General features: G+C 49.5%; 1 protein-coding gene across 1 annotated transcript in view; it reads left to right on the forward strand.

Annotated features, from left to right (window-relative positions):
• Nucleotides 1–17,984, forward strand: part of AKAP10 (A-kinase anchoring protein 10) — a gene marked incomplete at its 3' end in the record, with an annotated part of 50,106 nt that extends 32,122 nt beyond the window's left edge. Inside the window, 6 exon segments of the mRNA NM_214138.1 lie at nucleotides 1,957–2,101; nucleotides 3,765–3,938; nucleotides 9,216–9,325; nucleotides 12,862–12,944; nucleotides 17,272–17,324; nucleotides 17,889–17,984. Of these exon segments, the coding sequence (NP_999303.1) occupies nucleotides 1,957–2,101; nucleotides 3,765–3,938; nucleotides 9,216–9,325; nucleotides 12,862–12,944; nucleotides 17,272–17,324; nucleotides 17,889–17,984 (661 nt within the window).

Genomic DNA, 22,955 nt, shown 5'->3' on the forward strand with positions numbered 1-22,955 from the left:
CTCTGCACTCTTGTGCAAGGGGCGCGGCTCTTAGAGTGAGGGGGGCCCGTGTGGACGGGAGGGTTGCCTGGCAAGCAGGGCAGTGACGCCGGAGCTCACCACGCGTCCCCGGAAGAAAGACCTGAATCGCACCCTGAAGAATGAGTGGATCTTGCTGGCCGAGGAAGGCGGCGAAGCACATTCTGGGCAGAGGCGTCGACATGAACGCGGTCGCGGGGACCTGGGGGAGCGTTGCTGAAGAAGCTGACTTTGGGGCGCGGAAACTTGCTGGAGAGGACGGAGGCGGATGACGCCGCCTGGGGTCTGTGTGGCTCCACCAAGTGCACCTCCCACTTCCTGGTGCAGGTCTGCGCAGCCTCTGGGTTCACCACGCAACGCGGTGTCGTTTCTCAAGAGTTTCCCCTGAAAACGAGAGGGCAGCAGCATCCTACGGTGAACAGAATCGGAAGCGGTCTGTTTGTCCTTTTCACGTAACTTTTCTCGGTCTGTAAAGAAAAAGCCGTGTGTCATTGGTGTCCACAAGCAAGTGCTGAGACGATAGCTTGAGGCTAGAGGAAGCTCCACGGGGCCCGGGGGCTGGAAGAGCCGGGGCGTCTGGTCTCGGTCGGGCCGGCCCACGCTCCTGTCCGCATAGCCACCTGGGCTTGTTGGGAGCAGGCGTCCCCTCCTCCTCCCGAGGAGCTTCTGACTCCGGGCTTTGAGGTGTGAGCCCGGGATCTCTGTTTCCAGAGGACCCCCAGGGGATTCTGACGAGCAGCCAGGTGAGGGATCTGGTCTCATTTCCTCATTTTGCCCATAAGAAAACTAAGGCCCAGGGGGGCGGTGACCGTCTCAAAGTCACTGAGCAAATGAGTGCTGGAACCTGGACTGGGATGTGATTCTTAACGTTGTCCGCTGTTTGTTTCAGTTTCTCTAAAACTAAAATGTGGGGGAAAATATGATATAAGAAATATTGTTAGATCGACAAGAACGTGGCAGGCATTTACATTTAGAAATTTGGGGTGCCAAAAATTCAAATCATGGCGGAGTAATTGCCCGCTTGATGGTGCACGATGGGAGACTCCCCTTTTGCTAAGAAGACAAGTGATAACAAGAAAAAAGAGCCTTTTCGAGGCCGGAGCAAAGGACTGGCACCAGCAGGGTCCCGGCTGGCGCCGAGTCCCACACAGAGCAGGGACCCCGTTTTCCCTCCAGAGCCGTTTTTAAGTGACGGTCACTGGGTGATATCCCCAGGCCCTGTCATTGTGCCGAGTTCACGGTACCACACGTGACTTGACCAGCTCCTTGTCACGTCATCGCCTCGTCAGCCTTTCTGTGTCTGTCTTGTGAACAGGCGTTCGAAGCCACGGATACGTGAGGACACAGCTTATGTGTATGTTTTTCTGCTTTTACTGCCTTTTTTGGTCTTCACGTTGTCCTCAGTTTACCAGGACACTAGTTGCATTGTGCCCGGTGAGGTCAGAAATCTCCGCGTTGCCCTTGACGCCGGCTCCTTCGCGAGTCCTGTCATCCTGCCCGCGTGTTGGCGCCCCACCCACGGGGCCGCAGTGCTGTGCCGCCTCCAGTTCCCGCGCCTAGATTCTGTCTGCCACATCGTTGTGCGGGTGTGCTCCTGCATCCGGTGCCGGCTCTGCCGGGGTCTCTCTGCGGGGGGCGGGTCCGTGTCTTGCCCAGGTGCCCAATGGGGAACAGGCGCCCAGGAAGTGTGTGGACATGACTTCTGTGCCTCGGTCGTGGCTTGACCTGAAAATCTTCCACAGGAGCCAAGGGTGATGGCAGGCACAGCGCGAGGTGCCAGGTTGCCCCTTTGGGGCAGGGGATAAAGGCCACAGCAGCAGCTCTGCGCCCTCACCCTGGGTCTGCAGTAGCCTCATGGAACATTCTGGTGTGGGTGCCACTTTAAGGTGCTGTGATTGCTGTGGACTTTGGTTTATTTTGGCTGTCTTTCTGCCACAGGTACTTCTCCCTCCAAGCCACACATCCTCTTGGATTCGATGATGTGGTCCGATTGGAAATCGAATCCAACATCTGCAGGGAAGGTGGGCCCCTGCCTAACTGCTTCACCACTCCATTACGTCAGGCCTGGACCACCATGGAGAAGGTAATGGGACCCCGGAAGCGGTCAACTGCAACGAGCCCGAACGTAGGATGCGGGAAAGCCAGGTGTCCGAGAGCAGTGGAAGCCGAGGCCCTGGGGCAGGGAGTCTGAGCGGGGCTGGGGGTTGCACGTGGTGGGTGTTAGCCTGAACCTTCCAGGCGGCTGTGAAGCCCTGGAACTTTCCCCACCCGTGAAACGGGCTAATACAGATACTAAGTCGCAGTTACTGTGAAGCCAACAGTGACGCAGGGGAGTGGAGTGTGTGTCGTGAGGTAGCGGCGGCTCGGGGGCGTGTCCACAGTGCTGACGCTTGAGCACTGTTGTCGTTACTGCTGCTTTTAGACAAGAGGCAGTGTCGGGCGCGGTTAGCTTAGCGATGAGCCAGGTGTTTCACCAAAACCCTCCCGGAGGCTGGGGCCCCAGAAGAGGTGCTCAGTCATGAAACGCTGGAACCTGTCAGTGGCTCACTGTTCTCGCAGACCAGAGCAGAGTTTTCAGGAATTGTGCCGAGCCCAGGATAAGCCCTTGAGGTTGTTTGGCTCACACAGGTCACGTGTAGCCAGGAGGAAAGGGATTAGGAAAGCCCTGTTAGTTCCACACATAAAATCTGAATTCCGGGAATACGGAAGACTTAGCAGCAAAAAGCAGCTCAGTGACGGGCTGGTGATAAACAGGCTTAGAGTGGCAGCTGTTGCCCAGGTCGGTAACTTCTTCATGATTAAGATTAAAAGTTTCTGATCTTAAAGGAAGCGTTCGAGATCTGTATTATATAAAGACGAAGTTTTCTGGGTAAGAAAAGTTAAAATACAGAGAAAAGCAGAAAGAATTCCTTACTATGTGTATCTAAGGAACTGACACTAATTTTTAAGAATACTATCAAGTAGATAAATGGGGAGAAGACACGGATGCCTCATTCACTAATACTTTGAGTATTTCTGTGCTAGGTATTGTTTTTATGACCGTAAACAAACAAACATGGTTTCTGCCTTCCTGGAGCTCTGTTTAAAGAAAGGCGCATGTCAAACACAGACATAAATATTTAGAATTGTGCTAAATGGTGTGAAGGGAAGGCGGTAAGAGGAAATGCCGATAATAAACGTGGGGATTTAGCAGCGTCACTAATTTGTAAATAAAATAAAAGCATGTGCTGTTAGACATTGATTTAACAGCAGTTTGAAAAGGCAGAGGCCAGTGCTGGAGCGCCAGGGTCAAAACAGCTGCCGTAATGTATTCTTGTTAGTGATGCAGTAGCTTTGTCAGCGCTCCAGTGCTCATAGCATGCGACTCAGTGATGCCTCTCCTGGCCGCTCACCTGAAAGAGAGCAGTTCAAAATCAATATATACGCAAGGAGTTCAGTATTTAAACAGACCAGAAAAAATCTAGTTACAAATTATATCTACTCGCTGGACTCTGCGCTGGTCAGTAAGAGGTCTGGATGTCAAGTCGGTTCAGTAGTTTCACGGCAGGTGTTTCGGGGGACCTGCAAGTCGTACACCCGTCGTGGGTTTAGTTACAGGGTGAGCTGTGCACGAAGAGGTAATGCCTGCAGTGGAACGGGAAGGAGGATCCCGTGTGAACGGTAGCACTGTGGGGAAAGTTTTATTTTCAAGGGGCGTCTCGGCGTATTGATTTCCGCTTTAAGATGATGCGTCTCCTCTCTTTCAGGTCTTTCTGCCTGGCTTTCTGTCCAGCAGCCTCTATTACAAGTATCTGAATGATCTCATCCATTCGGTGCGTGGAGATGAGTTTCTGGGAGCGAGTGCTTCTCTGGCAGCTCAGGGCTCCGGCGGCCCCCCTGATGACCCGCTGCCAGGGGCTTCGGACCCCTCGGCGTCCCAGGTAGCCACTGATTTGCCTTGTCTGGGGGGAGGAACAGCATACATCCTCTTGTTGGGATGCTAGTGTCAGATCGCGCTTGTCAGTTTGAAGTTGTAGAAGAAACAGAGAGAAACTTAGCTGCTTACCATGTGTTTCTGGGGATTCATGGTGTGTCACATCATAAGGTATCATGCTGTTCCTTCAGGCCGCTCTGTTGTTGGACGCGGCAGCCGCTGCTTTTAGTAACCAACTAATGCGATGTATTTACAGCCTCTGAGAAGTTCTTTGCATAATTATCTGGGAAATCTTTTTTTTTTTTTTTTTTTGGTCTCTTTAGGGCCGCACCTGTAGCACATGGAGGTTCCCAGGCTAGGGGTGTCACTGGAGCTGTCACTACGTGCCTATACCACAGCCACCGCAACGCCAGATCTGAGCCACATCTGTGACCTACACCACAGCTCATGGCAATGCCGGATCCTTAACTGAGCAAGGCCGGGGATTGAACCCACATCCTCATGGATACTAGTTGGGTTTGTTACCACTGAGCCACAGTAGGAACGCCCTGTATTTTTACATTTTGTTGAAGTATAATAATACATGCAGAAAGCTACATGTAACTACATAGAGCTTAAAGAATTTTGATAATCGGACCTAACCCATGTAACCAAATCCAGATCAAGAAACAGAGCATTCCACAGTTCTTGCTTTGGCACAGAGGGCTAAGAATCCAATATCAGCTGCTCAGGTTGCTGCAGAGGTGCAGCTTCGGTCCCTGGCCTGGTGCAGTGTGTTAAAGGATCTGATGTTATCACAGTTGTGGCATAGGTGCAGCTGCTGCTTGGCTTCAGCCCCTGGCCTGGGAACTTCCATATGCCATGGGTGCAGCCTTTAAAAAAAGAAAGAAAGAAAGAAAAAGAAAGGGAATATTCCCAGTGTGTCAGACAGAAACTTGTGTCTCCCTTCTTTTGTTTTCTTTTTTTCTTTCTTTCTTTCTTTCTTATTTTCCCCCTTTTTACTGCCACACGTGCATCATGCGGAAGTTCCTGGCCTAGGGGTCAAACTAGAGTTGCAGCTTCAGGCCTATACCACAGCTACGGCAACACTGGATCCGAGCTGCATCTGTGGTTGTTGCAACACCAGATCCTTAACCCACTGAGCAAGGCCAGCGATCAAACTCAAATCCTCATGGTTACTGGTCGGGTTCTTAACCTGCTGAACCACAGCGGGAGCTCGGACTATCTCCTTTCCTTTCGTTTCTTTCTTTTGTACGGTTCACAAACCATACGATGTATCCATTTATGCTGTATAATTTGGTGGCTTTTATTTTTAATTTTTTTATCATAGTTGATTTACAATGTTCTGTCAATTTCCGCTACACAGCAAAAGGTTTTTAGTGTATTTATTTATAGAGTTGGCTCTTAACTGCAATCAGTTTTAGAACATTTTTTTACCCAAGAAGGAAACCCTGTCTCTAACTCTTCAAGTCCCGCATTCTTCCAGCCCTAGGTTACTGCTAGTCTACTTTATGTCTATAGATTGGCGTGTTCCAGGCGCTTCGTATAAATGCATCCATGTGGTCTTTGAGACTAGCTGCTTTCACTTAAGTACGTTTTTAGCAAGGTATTAGAATGTTGTTCCTTTTTATGGCCAAATAACATTCCATTATATAGACCCACCCACATTTTGTTTATCCACTGGCTTATGGACATTTGGGGCATTTCCACCTTTTGGCTGTTAAGGACTCCTGCCCCTGTACGGGTGTCTGTGTGGATGTAAGTGTTTTCGTCTCTCTTGTGTATATATCCCAGAGTAGGACTGCTGGGTCAAATGATACCTGCTTAACTCAGCCGTGATTCCTGTTGCTTTGTAATCAGTTTTTAAATCAGAAAGTGAGGGTCCTCCAACTTAGTTGTTCTTTTTCCAGATGGTTGTGCCTCTTTAAGGTCCCTTGCAATTCCGTGTGAATTAAGGATCAGCTTGTCAGTTTCTGTGAAGCCAGTCAGGGTTCTGACGGGGGGCGCACTTGGCCTCTAGAGAGCAGTGTGGGGATTGCCATCGTAGCAGGACTAGACCTTCTAATCCCTGACCGTGGAATGTCTCCATTTATTCGGGTCTTTAATTTCTTTCAACAGTATTTTGTAGTTTTTAAGTATGTTTTGTATTTTTTTTTTTTTTTTTTTTTTTTTTTTTTGCGTTTTAGGGCCATACCCACGGCATATGGCGGTTCCTTGCCTAGGAGTCGAATCAGAGCTACAGCTGTTGGCCTACACCACAGCCACAGCAACGTGGGATCCAAGGCTCCTCTGCGACCTACACCTCAGCGCACGGCAACGCCGGATCCTTAATCCACTGAGCAAGGCCAGGGATCGAACCCACATCCCCGTGGATCCTAGTTGGGTTTGTTAACCACTGAGCCGTGAAGGGAACTCTCTGTTTTGTGTTGATTAAAATTATTTCTCAATGTTCTATTCGTTTTGATGCTGTTATAAATGGAATTGTTCTCTTAATCTCATATTCAGCATGTTCATTGGGTATGGAGATACCCTGTGGGTGTGTTTGTTGCTTTTGAGGTAAAGTTCGCTTACCGTCAGCGTCACCGATGGTAAATCTGTGCTTGTGTGACATCAGTACCTTCATAGTGTGGGGCAGCCGTCACCACGGCTTGGGTCATCACTCCCCTTGCCCGCTTGTGTTTTCTTCTAAGAGTTTTGGGCCTTTGATCCATTTCGAGTTCGTTTTACGCATTATGTGAAATAGGATCCAGCTTGACTCTCCTGCATGTGGGTATCTGGTTGCTGCGGAACTGTTTACCGAAAACCCATTGAATGGTCTTAGCACCCCTATTGAAAATCATTTGACCATAGACCCATGGGTTTATTTGTGAATTCTCAGCTCCACTTCCTTATCTGTGCCTGTGCCTCGTTTTGTCAGTGCGGCTGTGTAAGCCGTGAAATCAAGAGGTGTGTCCTCTGACTTAGAATTTTTTTTCATTTGCAAGATTGCTTTGGCTCTTCCGGGTCCCTTGCAGTTCCAAGTGACTTTCAGCATCAGCTTTGCCATTTTGGTCAGGATGACATTGAATTTGTAGATTGCCAACTTAACGTTACTAAGTGTTACAGGCCATGAACTTGGAATAGCATTCCATTTATTTAGGCCGTCTTTTAGTTTCTTTCAGCAGTGTTTTGTAGTTTGAAGTAGTCAAGTCTTGCACCTCCTTGGGTAAGTTTATTACTAAGTGTTTTATTATTTTCAGTGCTATTCTATTTCAGTTTTATTATCTTCTGCTTTTTAGAGCCATACCCTCAGCAGGTGGAAGTTCCCGTGCTTGGGGTTGAATCAGAGCTATAGCCGCCTGCCTACGCTACAGCCACAGCAACAACGGATCCGAGCCGCGTGCACGACCCACACCATAGCCCATGGCAACACCAGGTGCCCAGCCACTGAGTGAGGCCAGGGATCCAACCCGAATCCTAATGGGTATCCGTCGGGCTCGTTACCGCTGAGCCACAACAGCAACTCCAGTGCTGTTGTAAATAAAATTGTTGTTTTAATTTCATTTTCTGATTCTTCATTGATAATGTGTAGAGATACCACTGCTTTTTGTGTGTGTATCTTGTACCGTTGACTTTAGTAAACTCATTTGTGAGTTCTGATAGTCTTTCCGTGGGTTCTTGAGGAGCTACATGTACGGTCACGTCGTCTGTGGATAGAAGCAGTTTCCTTTCTTAGCCGCTTGGGATGCCTGGCGCGGCCTTTTCTCACCTAACTGCTCTGGCAAGAGCCTGCGGTACCGTGTTGAGTGAAAGTGGTAAAAACAGGCGTCTTTGTCTTATTGCTCATCTCTCAGGGAAGGCGCTCAGGTTTCATCATTTACTGTGCTGTTAGGTGTGAGAGTGCCATCAAGGCGCTTGATCAAGTTGAGGACATTCCTACTATGCCTAATTTTTTGACTTGCTTTTTTATCCTGAAAGGGTATTGGGTTTTGTCAAAATGTTCTTTCTGTCAGTTGAGTTGCTTTTACGGGGTTTTGGTGTTTACTCTGTTGGTGTTGGTATGGTGTGTTACGTTAATTGACCATCAGATGTCGAACCAGCCTTGCATTCTTCGGGTAAATCCCACTCGGCCGTAGTATATTGTCCTTCTTGCGTGTTGCTAGTGTTTTGTTGAAGGTTTGCGTCTGTACTCGTGAGAGACAGTGGTGGTCTGCGGTTTTCTTTTCTTGTGGCCTCTGGTCTCGGGGTCTTACCCCGTGGCCTCATGGAAGTCCTTCCTCTTCCGATTCTGGTGCGTCTTTCTTTTCATGGGATGCCCTTCCTGGGCACATGAAGAGCCCTTTTGCCCTCATAGATCGTGTCCTGTAAGTAAGTGTCCATTTATTTTTTAAGGATGTTAAGTGTGTTCCTTTCTTTTGTTACTTTAAACGAAGCTTCAGTAAATAGTCTGGTGTATGAGTCATTTTGCCTGTGAGTCTGTGTATAATTGAGTTTTTAGAAGTGGAATTTCCTGAGGAGCTCGTGCCTGTGCATTGCATAGAAATGCCCTCTCTTGCTTGGTTCTGTGGGCATGAGGAGTGGGAGGTCGAATGCTAGAGGGAGCCTGCTACTCTCGACTAGCTGGGCATTTTAGAACGTTTTCTTGGGGAGTTCCCGTTGTGGCTCGGTGGTTAACGAATCCAACGAGGAACCATGAGGTTGCGGGTTCGATCCCTGGTCTCGTTCCGTGGGTTAAGGATCTGGCCTTGCTGTGAGCTGTGGTGTAGGTTGCAGACGCGGCTCGGATCCCGCGTTGCTGTGGCTCTGGTGCAGGCCGGCGGCTACAGCTCCCATTGGACCCTTAGCCTGGGAACCTCCATGTGCCGCGGGGGTGGCCCTAGAGAAGACAAGAAAGAAAGTTTTCTTGATCTTTTGTCACATGGCCGCACTGAGAATCAGAACATTTGTTTTTATGCTGCAGAAGTCAGGCTTTACACTTAGGGGCCAGGATATGTTTGCCTGGAAGGATGGGCGATTCGCCCAGTTGGGAGTATAAGCACTTCTGTTGACACTTAGGTCATATAGAAAAAACACATTCGACATACAAACGCGTATGTTGTATATTTTACTATTGTGCTTTCCTTCTCTTGGTGTATTTGAGATTCCATTTCCGAGTCATTGCTGTTAAGTACCTCATTAGTGACAGGGTTGAGTGACAAGTTCATGTATTTCAAACACTGAAGATACTGTACAAATCTGTCATGTTGCAAACCCAGGACTAATTTGATTTCTGAATAACATACTAATTTCACAATTTCTTTTGTAGTCCAGTGTGAAAAAAGCCAGTGTTAAAATTCTGAAAAATTTTGATGAAGCGATAATTGTGGATGCTGCAAGTCTGGACCCAGAATCTTTATATCAACGGACATATGCAGGGTAGGCATCTTTTTTATTTTTTAATTTAAAATTTTAAAAATTGTTTCTGGGAGTTCCCATTGTGGCTAAGTGGTAGCAAACCCAACTAGGATCCATGAGGATGCGGGTTCAGTCTCTGGCCTCGCTTGGTGGGTTAAAGAGCTGGCGTTGCTGTGAGCTGTGGTATAGGTTGCAGACGTGGCTCGGATCCTAAGTTGCTGCTGTGGCTGTGGTGTAGGCCAGCAGCTGTAGCTCCAATTCGACCCTAGCCTGGGAACTTCCAAATGCTGTGGGTGCGGCCCTAAAAAGTTTAAAAGAGAAAAATTGTTTCTGATCTGTTGTACATAGAGTGTGCAGTAGAATGTGATTAAGAATGAACGCTCAGGAGTTCCCGTCGTAGCGCAGTGGCTAATGAATCCAACTAGGAACCATGAGGTTTCGGGTTCGATCCCTGGCCTCGCTCAGTGGGTTAAGGATCCGGCGTTGCTGTGAGCTGTGGTGTAGGTCGCAGACACGGCTTGGATCTGATGTTGCAGTGGCTGTGGTGTAGGCCGGCGGCTACAGTTCCAATTCAACCCCTAGCCTGGGAACTTCCATATGCTATGGGTGCAGCCCTAAAAAGACAAAAAGACAAAAAAAAAAAAAACAAAAAAAAAAACCACCACAAATAATTAAATTAGATAATACACGGAAACCATTTAAAACTTTGCCTGATAGCAGTAAATACTCAATAAGTATCATGCCATCATTATTCTGCCACCACGTCCAGCATCGCAGAGTCTCACGTTTATATAGTATGTTTTAGGCTATCTCTTCCATATTTCACTTGATTCATGCGTTACCTATCTCATAGTCTATCTTCAAAGCAAAAATAAGGGGAGCTCCTATCATGGCTCAGTCGAAACAAATCTGACCCGCAGCCAGTGGGTTAAGGACCTGGCGTTGCCTTGAGCTGTGGCGTAGGTCGCAGACGCGGCTCGGATCCTGCGTTGCTGTGGCTGTGGTGCAGGCTGGTGGCTACAGCTCTGATTGGACCCCTAGCCTGGGAACCTCCATCTTCTGTTAGTGCGGCCCTAAAAAGACAAAAGAAAAAAGAGCAAAAGTAAGGCACAAGGCTGCTAGTATCATGTGTCCTGGACTGTGTAGTGACTCTGTCCTCGTCCCCCAGTAGCTGCAGTGGATTGGCTCCAGGACCTTCGGGTGCCAAAGTCTGAGGGTGCTCAAGTTCCTTATATGAAATGGCCTAGGGAGTTCCCGTCATGGCTCAGTGGTTAATGAACCTGATGAGCATCCATGAGGACTCGGGTTCCATCCCTTGCCTCACTCGGAGGGTCATGGTTATGAGCATGTTAGTCTCGTCTTATACAAATGTGTGGATCAAGCTGCTGCCCCTTGGATTGCACATGGATGTTCATTTCCTCCCCTTCCGGCTCAGGAGAATCACGGTTCTGTTGGGATATGTATTTTTCTTTGCTTGTTTTTGCGTCATTGATATTACAAGCTACTCTGTATTGTGTGTTTTCATTCATGATCAGTTTTGGAAATTCTGTTTGGTTACACAGATTTACTTCATTTAAACTATGTTGTAATATTCCATAAGTAGTATTAATTACAGCTCATAACTGTGGCAGAGTCCCATAGTGTGTTATGTCACTGTTGGGCCACTTTGGTATTCATGAGTTAAGTTGCTTGCAATTTTACTGTTACACACAGTATATGTAGCAAGACTTTCTTTTATATTTCCTTCTACCAAGAAGCAGGTTAAAAACCTTAGTAAGAGGGAGTTCCCGTCGTGGCGCAGTGGAAACGAATCTGACAAGTGACCATGAGGTTGCAGGTTCGATCCCTGGCCTTGCTCAATGAGTTAAGGATCCAGTGTTGCTGTGGCTGTGGTGTAGGCTGGCAGCTACAGCTGCAATTTGACCCCTAGCCTGGGAACCTCCATATGCCACAGGTGCGGCCTTAAAAAAGACAATAATAATAATAATAACAACAATAATATCAGAGTTCCCGTCGTGGGTCAGCAGTAACGAACCAACTAGTATCCATGAGGATACAGATTCATTCCCTGGCCCCAGGGGGTTGCTGTGAGGTACGGTGTCAGTTGCCATCGAGGCTCAGATTTGGAGTTGCTGTGGTGTAAGCCGGCAGCTGCAGCTCCGATTCAACTCCAAGCCTGGGAACTTCCATATGCCGCAGGTGCAGCCCTTAACAGAAAAAAAAAGTAACATCAAACCTTAAATGTTTACCAATCTGGGATTATTCTTATGAGACTATGTCTGTTGGCAAGTTTGTTGGTTGTTAGGCTATTTTTCTATGAGTTGATTATTCATCTCCTTTTCACATTTTTCCATTGGGTAATTTCTTAGTAATTTGTTGGAATTCTGTATGTTTCTGGATCTTAATTATCATTTACTAATATCTATTAAAATTAAGACTGGGAATTCTTATTGTGGCGCAGCGAAAACGAATCCAACCATATCCATGAGGTTGTGGGTTTGGTCCCTGGCCTTGGTCAGTGGGTCAGGGATCTGGTGTTGCTGTGGCTGTGGTGCAGGCTGGCAGCGATAGCTCCGATTCGACCCCTAGCCGGAGAACTTTCACATGCTGCAGTGGTAGCTCTAAAAAAAAAGAAAAAACAGCAACAACAACAACAACAAAAATTAAGACTGTTCACTCTTCTTTGCCTTTAATTTTGCTTTATTATTATAGCTTTATATGCATATAATTATGTTTTGATCTGGATAGAGCGAGTCTTAACCTTTTCATCTCTTCTACAAAATTATCTTGGCTTTTCTTGTGCTTTTTCGGTATGAATTTTAGAACTCTAAATCATCTGCTAACATGTTTCATAAACGTTTTGAGGATTTTGAATGGGATTTCATTGAATTAAACATTACTGGAGTTCCCACTTGGTGCAACGGGATCAGCAGTGTCTCTGCAGCACCAGGATGCACGTTCGATCCCCGGCCTGGCACAGTGGGTTAAGGATCCAGCATTGTCGTAGCTGCGGCATACATTGCAGCTGTGTCTGGGATCTGATCCCTGGCCTGGGAACTCCATGTGCTGTGGGACAGCCAAAAAAGAAAAAAAAAAAAATTGCTTTGCTTTCTGTGGGGGACTGTTCTTTTTGAAATAAGCCTCATGCTGAATAGCATGGGATAGATGGAAATTATATCTCTAGTCTAGCTTTCTAGATCTAGATGAGATGTTTAAAAATTGTTTTTTGTTTTTTGTTTTTTGGTCCTCTTGCCTTTTCTAGGGCCGCTCCCGCGGCATATGGAGGTTCCCAGGCTAGGGGTTGAGTTGGAGCTGCAGCCGCCGGTCTGCGCCACAGCCACAGCAACTCAGGATCCGAGCTGAGTTTGCAGCCCACACCACAGCTCACGGCAACACCGGATCCTTAACCCACTGAGCAAGGCCAGGGATCGAACCGGCAACCTCATGGTTCCTAGTCAGATTCATTAACCACTGTGCCACCACAGGAACTCCCCGACTTTTTTCTTCTTTATTTAAAATTGATTTTCAGAAATTCTATTCTTTTCGTATTTATTTAGGAAGATGACTTTTGGAAGAGTGAGTGACTTGGGGCAGTTCATCCGAGAGTCGGAGCCTGAACCTGACGTCAAGAAATCTAAAGGTCTGTGGGCTTCTACGTGCTCTTTCCAGCCTCTGCTGCCCTTGGTCGTGGCTCTGCCGGATGGGTCACTTAAGATGTAAATTGCTTAATTCGGGGGTGGTGTGTGTAAAAAAAAAAAAGATTGAAATTGCTTATCTGACAGTAACTGCCGTACCTTTGACCTTGTTTTATCGTCACGAGTGGGTACAAGGGCTTCTGATGGAGTCTCCGCACAGGCACTCTCTCTAATCGCACGTTAGCCAACCTGCTTTCCCGCTGACACGGTGCTTCTGCAGGAAGGGCTGTCCTTACCTCTTTATTCAGAAACAAAATGCACCCAGTCCAGGTTCGACTTGAGGTTTATCTTGAGACCTTTTATTTGTTAAATGTCCTCTAAATGGCTGTAAGTTATGATGAAATATGTGTGGAAAACATTAATAGGTTGAAATTCAGATCCCTTATTTAATCAGCTAATAGCACTTGGTTAATTCCAAGAGTTAAACACAGTTAACAGGTACATTCTTTTTTTTTTTTTTTTTGTCTTTTTGCCTTTTCTAGGGCCGCTCCCTCGGCAAATGGAGGTTCCCAGGCTAGGGGTCGAATTGGAGCCATAGGCACCAGCCTACGCCACAGCAACGCGGGATCCGAGCCACATCTGCAACCTGCAACACCAGATCCTTAACCTGCTGAGCAAGGCCAGGGATCTAACCTGAAACCTCATGGTTCCTAGTTAGATTCGTTAACCACTGTGCCACGACGGGAACTCCGACAGGTACGTTCTTTGTGACTGATTTCAGCTTCCAAAGGATTGTTTTACAGGAAGATTTTGTTTCAGTGATTTTTATTTTTTTCCATTATAGCTGGTTTACAGTGTTCTGTCACCTTTCACTGTACAGCAAGGTGACCCAGTCACACATACGTGTGTACATTGTTTTTCTCAAATTACCATGCTCCATCATAAGTGACTAGATATAGTCAGTGCTATACAGCAGGATCTCATTGCTTATCCACTCCAAAGGCAATAGTTTACATCTCTTAACCCCAAATTCCCAGTCCATCCCACCCCCTGCCCCTTGGCAGCCACAAGTCTATTCTCCAATTCCATGATTTTCTTTTCTGTGGAAAGGTTCATTTGTGCCATTTATCAAATTCCAGATAGAAGTGATATCACATGGTATTTGGCTTTCTCTTTCTGACTTCACTCAGTATGAGGATCTCTAGTTGCATCCACGTTGCTGCAAATGGCATTATTTTGTTCTTTTTTATGGCTGAGTAGTATTCCATTGTGTATATATACCACATCTTCCTAATCTAGTCATCTGTTGATGGACATTTGGGTTGTTTCCATGTCTTGGCTGTTGTGAATAGAGCTGCAGTGAACATGCAGGTGCATGTGTCTCTTTTAAGGAAAGTTTGTCAGATATATGCCCAAGAGTGAGACTGCTGGGAGTTCCATATATATATTTCTGAGGTACCTCCATAGTGTTCTCCATAGTGGTTGTACCAGTTTACATTCCCACCAACAGTGCAGGAGGGTTCCCTTTTCTCCACACCTTCTCCAGCATTTGTTATTTGTGGACTCATTAATGATGGCCATTCTGACTGGTGTGAGGTGGTATCTCGTGGTAGTTTTGATTTGCATTTCTCTAGTAATTAGTGGTGTTGAGCGTTCTCCCATGTGCCCGTTGCCCATCTGTATATCTTCCTGGAGAAATGTCTTTTCAGGTCTTTTGCCCATTTTTCAACGGGGTTGTTAGCTTTTTTGCTATTGAGCTGTTACTAAGTTACTTGTATATTTTAGAGACTCAACCCTTGTCAGTTGCATGGTGTGAAACTATCTTCTCCCCATTCCGGAAGTTGTCTTTTTGTTTTTATATGGTTTCCTTTGCTGTGAATGGGAAGATTTTGGAAACTAATGTGGACCCATTCACATAACGTGTAGAAATTTTTCATTGTGATTGGATTGACAGTGTTGTCTAGAGTAAAAGATACTTTCATAAGAAGTAAACGCTCCATTTTGCTAAGTGTGTTTAAAATTAGGAGCTGTGCCAGTCTTCCTCTTGAGCTTAGGAGAACTGCAGTCCCGTTAGTTTTTCTTGTTTTTTTAATGCATGTCTTATCTGAGTCACACCACCCTGTGTTGATGAATAATCTCCTTTGGGGGTCAGATGTAAATTCAGAGTGGGAGTTCTCCGACAGTCCAGCAGTTCTCCCCGCGCAGCAGTCCAGGGTCAGGGAAGCTGTGACTCCCTGGGGACCACAGAGCAGGTTGACAGCAGCCCCGGGGCTTTGGTGTGTCGTCTGCAGTGCGGCTCTGCTTCCTCCACTGGGGCAGCTGAAAAGAATGTATTTGTTGTGAATTTTAAAACTGATGCGAGAGCACAAGGAAAGGGCTGAGTTTGGAGGCGGGTACATCTCAGAATGTTCTGGAAACATGAGAACTTTGCTTTCAGGGCAAGCAAGGCAATTTTAAAGCTACCTTGAACTCATCTAGGAGAAGGCGTAACAGGAAGAAATTGCAAAGGATGTTGTGAGATGTGGTCCCGTAGCGGCAGCCCCTGGGCCCGATGCCACCGCAGGAGATGTGAGCAGGCTTGTGCGGGGAACGCCTGCTCGTCCCTCAAGAACCCTGCGTCGCTGTCCTTTGAGCGCCAAGGATTTCTAAGCGGAGTTCAACGAGATGCCTTTTCTTTGGCTTTAGTCTGGGAGTGAATTGGAGTTGGGAAGAGACTGCTGTCAGAGGCCAGTCAGGTAGCAGGGTTTACTAGTAATGCAGCTAGAAGAAGAGGGCCCAAGGGCAGGTGGTGGTCGCAGGATTAGAAGGAAGGTCAGATGTATAAGACTTGCAAGGGGATCCGGGAGACAGCGGCCGGGGTGGAGCTTGGTGACAGCGTTCCTCTGGAGAGCAAGTGAGGCAGGCAGCTGGGCGGGTTACCGTGGGTTCTCGAGCTGGGAAGAGTGCTGGCCTCTGAGAGAGAGTAGGTCAGTCACTGAGCTGCAGGCTGTAAGAAAAAGAAGAGCTGGGAGAGGAACGGAGTTAAGTTTGAGGGGTCTTAGGACAGTGTACCTACGGGGTTGACACCCAAGGTCCAGGGTTGGACTGGTTTGCATTTCGAAGGATGTTAAAGCCGCAGGAGGGGCTGAGCCCCCCAGAGGGAAAGGGCCGGAGGGGTCCTGGGCGAGCTCCTTGTTGGAGGCGGAGGCCCGAGGAGGACAGGAGAGCGCTGACAAGAGGGAGACGGTCCCCAGGGGGACGCTGCCGGTGAGCTGCAGGAGCGAGCAGCGCACCGGGGAGCACAGCAGCCGCTTGGGACTTGGGGCCGTGCTGACTCTGCTGGACCATGGAGTTTAACCACAAGATTCACACTTGTAGCTCATAATAAAAGTTATTAAAAGGATCCAGGTTTTGTGTTTCTCGTGGAGGCTGGAGTTGGGTGGCACGCTGGAACGGGCACTTCTTCCCCAGTCATTGAGCCAATCGGGGCCTCGCCTGAGAAATCATCTGCCGACCACTTGGTTTAAGGCAGAGTTAGGACGTGAGGCTGTTTGGATTCAGTGAGAGGATAAGCTGGGTATCTGATCCGGGGAAACAGAGGCGGGTCTCCATCCTTGCTGGCTCCTCGGCGTCTCGAGTGCAGGCGCCGATCAGCTGGTGCCCTCCTGGAATCCGGAGTGTGGCGACGATTGGCCCAGACCGGAGGTGCAGCGCCAGGCAGCCGCCTCTGCGTCGGAAGCCCTGGGGCGTAGGAGCGTCTGGAAGACTTCGGTGTGTGGAAAAGAGGGTGGTGTTACTCCCCTGAGGCGCTGCTGGGCTCCCACCCCAGGACCAAGTCCCGATCGTGCTGCGCCTCTAACACCGGATGGTCCTTTGTTTCAGTGAGGAGGGAGAAGGCCCGACAGCTTTCAGTTTTCAGACCAGGTTGATGAACCCGACTAGTAGCCGTGAGGACATAGGTGTGGTTCCTGGCCTCCTCGCTCCTCGGGTTAAGGACCCAGCGTTGCCGTGAGCTGCGGTGTAGGTCACAGGCCCGGCTTGGATCTGGCGTGGCTGTGGCTGCGGCGGAGGCCGGCGGCTGTAGCTCTGACCTGACCCCCAGCCTGGGAACCTCCATGTGCTGCAAGTGAGGCCCTAAAAAGACAAAAGAGAAAGTTTTCAAACCATGATATTTGCAAGTTCAGCCCTCTCTCATGGAGACGGGATAACCCGTTTTTATTAAAGGTGACATTCCTTAACTTGGGGGTGAGGGAGGCAAAAAATCTGTCTGGGAAGTAGCTTTTAAACAAGAGTGTGCTTTTAACTGTAAAATCCTGCGTGAGGCCCACATTCAACTCTGGTTTTGTTTACTAGGGTCCATGTTCTCACAAGCTATGAAGAAATGGGTGCAAGGAAATAGTGACGAGGTGAGTGGGACTGTCTGTCAGTGTGGAGAGGTTCCGCTTCTCAAGGGGGCTTTGAGTGCGGGTCAGGGTCTCCTCCTCGAGTCCCTTGCCGGAGTGGCGCGGCGCCTGTGTCGCTGCTGCCTCGGCTGGGCGGCCCCTCGGCCTGGGCCCCTGCTGGCGTCTGACCGCTGCCCCAGAGACTCTGGCCACGGAGAACGAGCCGTGCGGTCACGCGTCCCCTGCTGGGCGTCGAAACGGAAGCGCACACGTTTCCCTCCTCGCTGTCAGTTCTCCTTTCGGAAGGAGAGGCTTGCGATTTTGAATAGCTCACAAGCTCCTTGGAAGATGCGAGTGGAAGGGGCAAATGCTGCGCTCCGGCCGCCTGACCTGCAGATGGTGGGGGTGCTGGGTGGCTGGCGGCTGGCCCTGGGAGACGGGGGAAAGCAGGGCCTCCCCAACCCCGGGGGCGCGCCTCTCTCCACATGAGTGCAGGTACTGGGCAGGTGCCAGCGTGTCTCGAGCCCTGATGCTGTCTGTTGCCTCTTCTGGGGAATAACCATTACAGCAGTTCAATGACCTTTTTAGGCCCAAGAAGAGCTGGCCTGGAAGATTGCGAAAATGATCGTCAGTGACGTCATGCAGCAGGCCCAGTGTGCGCAGCCGGGGGAGACCTCTGCCAAGGTGAGGGGGCGCTTTCCCGCGCGCGTGCGCGGCCTCTGCAGACCTGAGGGAATTCGCTTCCACACGTAGGACTCATGAGAGGGATGGAACTGCTGCAGGCACTGCCCTCTCGTTGTGAGCAGCTGTCACCAAATATTAGACAGCAGGCAGGAGGGCGCTGTCTGTGGCCTTGAAAGCACGGCAGCGTTGAGATGACCCCCAGTTCGCTTGCCAGAGGCAGGTTCCAAAGGGCAGGGAGAGGAAGTCCTAGCGAGTTCCTAGTCCTGCTCAGGTGAGGAGTCAGAAACTGAAGTCAGGAGACTCCACGGTGACTAGAAGTCACAGGACGGGATACCAGAAATGAAACACCTGCACAGAAAGGGAGGACCAGACGTACTTAGAGAGGTCTTTTCAAATCCTTGGCCAGATACTGATCTGCACACATGGTGGGTGAAAACGCCCATCGCCAGGGAAAGAAGTACCAGAAATTCCTAAGCTGAACAGTTCCCGGAACCGGGGGCTGGGAATCACGGTCCTGCTGGCCAGTGTGGACAGATTTTCTGATGCACGGGGCGTTGGGTAGTGTCCTCCGGAACATTGCGCCTCAGTACTGAAGGTAAGTTAGCCCTAAAGCAAAAGCAGTTTTGTTTTTGTCTTTTTAGGGCCGCACCCCTGGCACATGGAGGTTCCCAGGCTAGGGGTCCAATCGGAGCTGCAGCTGCCGGCCTCCACCGCAGTCACAGCAACGTCAGATCTGGGCCTCCTCTGCGACCTACACCACAGCTCACGGCCACACTGGATCCTGAGGCCAGGGATCGAACCCACAACCTCATGGTTCCTAGTCGAATTCTTTTCCACTGGGCCACAACGGGAACTCCTTAAAAGCAATTTTTGAAGGAGTCAAACAGCTCTCTAAGTGACAACTGCATGCCAGAACGAAAACCAACTGTCTTTAACAGAACACAACAAATTTTGGCATTCAGCAGTGTAAAAATACAATGTCTGACATTCAGTCAAAAGTTATCAGGCATGCAAGGAAGCAGAAAAACTTCACCCATAACCAGGAAGAAACACAATCTATAGAAACAAAACCCTAAAAATACTGAACACAGAAGAACCCGGGGAGGTTCCCGTCGTGGCGCAGTGGTTAACGAATCCGACTAGGAACCATGAGGTTGCGGGTTCGGTCCCTGCCCTTGCTCAGTGGGTTAACGATCCGGTGTTGCCGTGAGCTGTGGTGTAGGTTGCAGATTCGGCTCGGATCCCGCGTTGCTGTGGCTCTGGCGTAGGCCGGTGGCTACAGCTCCGACTGGACCCCTAGCCTGGGAACCTCCATATGCCGCGGGAGTGGCCCAAAGAAATAGCAAAAAAAAAGACAAAAAAAAAAAAAAAAAAAAAAAGAAGAAGAACCCAGGGGAGTTAGGGGAAAGGGAAGAAGGAATCATGGGGGCACGTAGAAGCAAGGCGGTAGATTGAAACCGAAGTGTGTTAGCGGTTACATTAAATGTAAATAGTCTGAATCGTCTAGGTGGAACCCAGGTATTGTCAGAGTGGGCAGTAAGGCAGACCCCAATTATGTGCTGCCTGTGAGAGGCCACTTTAAATATGAAGGCATAGATTAGAAGTAAAAGCACAGAAAAGTTACAGCATGCAAACACGATCAAAAGTAAGCTAGAATAGAGCTCCTGTCGTGGCGCAGCGGAAATGAATCTGACTAGGAACCGTGAGGTTATGGGTTTGATCCCTGGCCTCGCTCAGTGGGTTAAGGATCTGGCCTTGCCATGACCTGTGGATCTGGTGTTGCTGTGCCTGTGGCCAGCAGCCGTAGCTTCGATTGGACCTCTAGCCTGAGAACCTCCATGTGCTGCAGGCGCGGCCCTAAAAAAACAAAAGACACAAATTTTTTAAATTGGAGTTTCCGTCGTCACTCAGTGGTTAATGAACCCAACTAGCATCCATGAGGATGAGGTTCAATCCCTGGCCTCACTCAGTGGGTTAAGGATCCAGCGTTGCCGTGAGTGGTGGTGTAGGTCACAGACGTGGCTCAGATCCCACGTTGCTGTGGCCGTGGCATAGGCTGGAGGCTGCAGCTCTGATTCGACCCCTAGCCTGGGAACCTCCATGTGCTGCTGGTGCAGCCCTAAAAGACAAAAAGACAAAAAAAAAAAAAAAAAAAAAAAAGTAAGGTAGAATGGCTGTATTACTACAAGTAAGTGTAAATTTCCAAACAAGAAACATCACCAGGCACAAAGAAAAACATTTCCGATGTTAAAAAGCTCAGTTCATCAAAAAGTCCTCAAAAGGAGTTCCCACTGTGCTGCAGCAGGATCAGCGGCATCTCTGGAGCACTGGGAGGCAGGTTCGATCCCTGGCCCGGCACAGTGGGTTAAGGATCCAGCATTGCCACAGCTTGGAGTGGCTGAAAAACAAACCAAAAAAGCACAGGACGATAGCACAGGAACTTTAATGAATATTTTGTAATAACCTTTTGTAAGGGAGAAGACTCTGAAAAAGAAAATATATATATATGACTGGATCACTGTGCTGTATATACATAGCTATGTGAAACCAACACGGTTATAAATCCACATTTCAGTTTTTTTTAATGTGTATAGGTTCTGTGCAGATACTTTGCCATTTTATGTAAGGGACCTGAGCGTCCCCAGACCCTGGCGTCTGCAGGGGTACTTGAACCACCGGGTCCCCCGCTTTACTGAGGACGACGGTGTTGGTGGGATACTGCCAACACGGTGCTTCAAGGCAACGGAAAGCGTTACATGTTTATATTAGACGAGAGGAAAAGTCACAGTCTTCCGTCTCAAAAAACGAGAAAATGAGTAAATTAAGCCCAGAGAAGGCAGCAAGAAGGACATAACACGGGGAAGAGGGACTGTCGTATTTTTGGGTCTGCTGCGTCCTGAGCTCTCACCAGCTGCCCCTTCTGTTGTTGCCCTTCCCTCCTCCCTCCCGTGCAGCGAGAGTCTCGGTTTAGCGCTGCTCTAGGAAGTCATGGCCTGCGTGGGTGAGGCCGGTCTGCAGTCTTTGCCGGAGGCCAGCAGCAGTCCTTCGGAAGCTGTCCCTGCTCCGCCTCGTGCTGTCACTTCATGCTGCAGCCCGAAGCTGGAGCTCCACCAGCTGGCTCTGGCCTTGCCCACGAGAGCCACGCGAGGAGCCAGCAGGCTGGAGGCAGCCCCTCACTCCCCCGAGTCTTGTCTTCGGGCAGAGACCCCCAGTTCCTGCCCCAGTCTTACTTTATCTGAGTTGCGCTGATGCACAGACTGGCGTGAGGTGATGGGAGAACGCCTGCTCAGGCCCCGAGCCGGCGTCCACCGCCGCCTCTGTCCTCCGAGGTGGCGGCTGTGCTCAGATGGCGTCCGTGCGACCTGCCAGAGCTGGGAGGGGTGGGTTCGGATGTGGGTCCAGTGCCACCCCTTCCTTGCCAGCATTGCAGCCTCCTTTTTACTCTGAGAGCTGTCATCACCGTGCTTGGTTTAATTTTGAGCTTGTTGCTGAGCTGACTCACACCAGAGCTCTGTTCACTTGTACAGTCTCCACTCTCTTCTCCATGTGAGGGTGATGTTTCGGCCTGTGTTTATCCTCAAATTGTGAAGAGCGAGATAAAGGTGCATGGGGCGGTGGCGGTTGCGACCGTGTGGACGTGCTTTCAGCGATGACTTTGGAGGGTGTGCGCAAGTTTTCTGACCATGTGCTTTCATTTCCAGGATGTGTGGGTCGGTTTTGCTCTCTTTTGCTTATAACTCTGCTGGGCCTTCTCCTGGGCCGGCAGCATGGTGGTCCTGCCTGCCCTGTGGGGTCAGCAGGGGGCTGGTGTGGAGAAGCACTAGCCTGGCAGTATCTGTGACCTCTTGCAAGTCACTTTTCTCTGGTCCCTTCATTTCCTCAGCATAGATCAGAGAAATTGGACAAGAGAATCTCATGAAATCCCCTTTAATTCTTTTTTTTTTTCCTCTTTTCCCTTTTTTTTTTTTTTTTTTTCTTTCTTTTTAGGGCCACACCTGTGGCATATGGAAGTTCCCAGGCTAGGGGTCCCAGCTACACCAGCGCTGGATCCTTAACCCACTGAGTGAGACCAGGGATCAAACCCACATCCTCATGGATGCTAGTTGGGTTCTTAACCCGCTGAGCCACGAGGGGAATTCCGTGATGATGTGAAGGTGGGGAGTCCTACATCCACAAAGGAATCCCCAGCGGCTCTTTATTTTATTTTATTTTATGTTTTGCTTTTCTTTTTTAGGCCCACTCCCAAGGCATATGGAGGTTCCCAGGCTAGGGGTCTAATCAGAGCTACAGCTGCCGGCCTACACCACAGCCACAGCAACGCCAGATCCTAGCTACTACGTCTGCAACCTACCCCACAGCTCACGGCAACGCCGGATCCTGAACCCACTGAGCGAGGCCAGGAATCGAACCCGCAACCTCATGGTTCCTAGCCGGAGTCGTCAACCACTGCACCACGATGGGAGCTCCCAGCCCCTCTTTGGCCCCTGCTGATGCCTCCCCGCTTTGATCCCCTGCCCTCTGTTCGTCTGTAGAACTGCGTGGGCGTTTAGGGTGGACGAGCTCTCAGTGTTACGAGTTACTCTGTGAGCATGTGTCCCATCTCACAAACGCCAAGGCCCGTGTCCTCCCTGCGCCGGGAGGCTCCGTGTCAGGGCTCTGTCCGCCTCGAGGTCGTTGCCTTGTGAGGACTGGCTCCTGTCGCGGAGAGAGCACCCTAGGGAACCTGCTGTGGCGGCTCTGCCTCCCCACCGCGTGTGCTTTAGAGCGCGTTCCTGCAAACAGCTGTCCGTCAGAAAGTAGGGGTTTCGTTCTCACGTCTGCGCCCGAACCGCAGAGACTGACCCGCCTGGGCCCTGACCGTGCCGTGGCCCCTCCGGGCAGGCCGCCGTGGCTGGCGAGGACCCAGGGCCCCCGGCCCCGGAGCGTGGCGGCTGCCGGCCGCCCTGCGGGGCAGCAGGTGCGCTCTGGGTT

The sequence above is a fragment of the Sus scrofa genome, chromosome 12, assembly GCF_000003025.6.
Source record: "Sus scrofa isolate TJ Tabasco breed Duroc chromosome 12, Sscrofa11.1, whole genome shotgun sequence".
NCBI classification, from domain to species: domain Eukaryota; kingdom Metazoa; phylum Chordata; class Mammalia; order Artiodactyla; family Suidae; genus Sus; species Sus scrofa.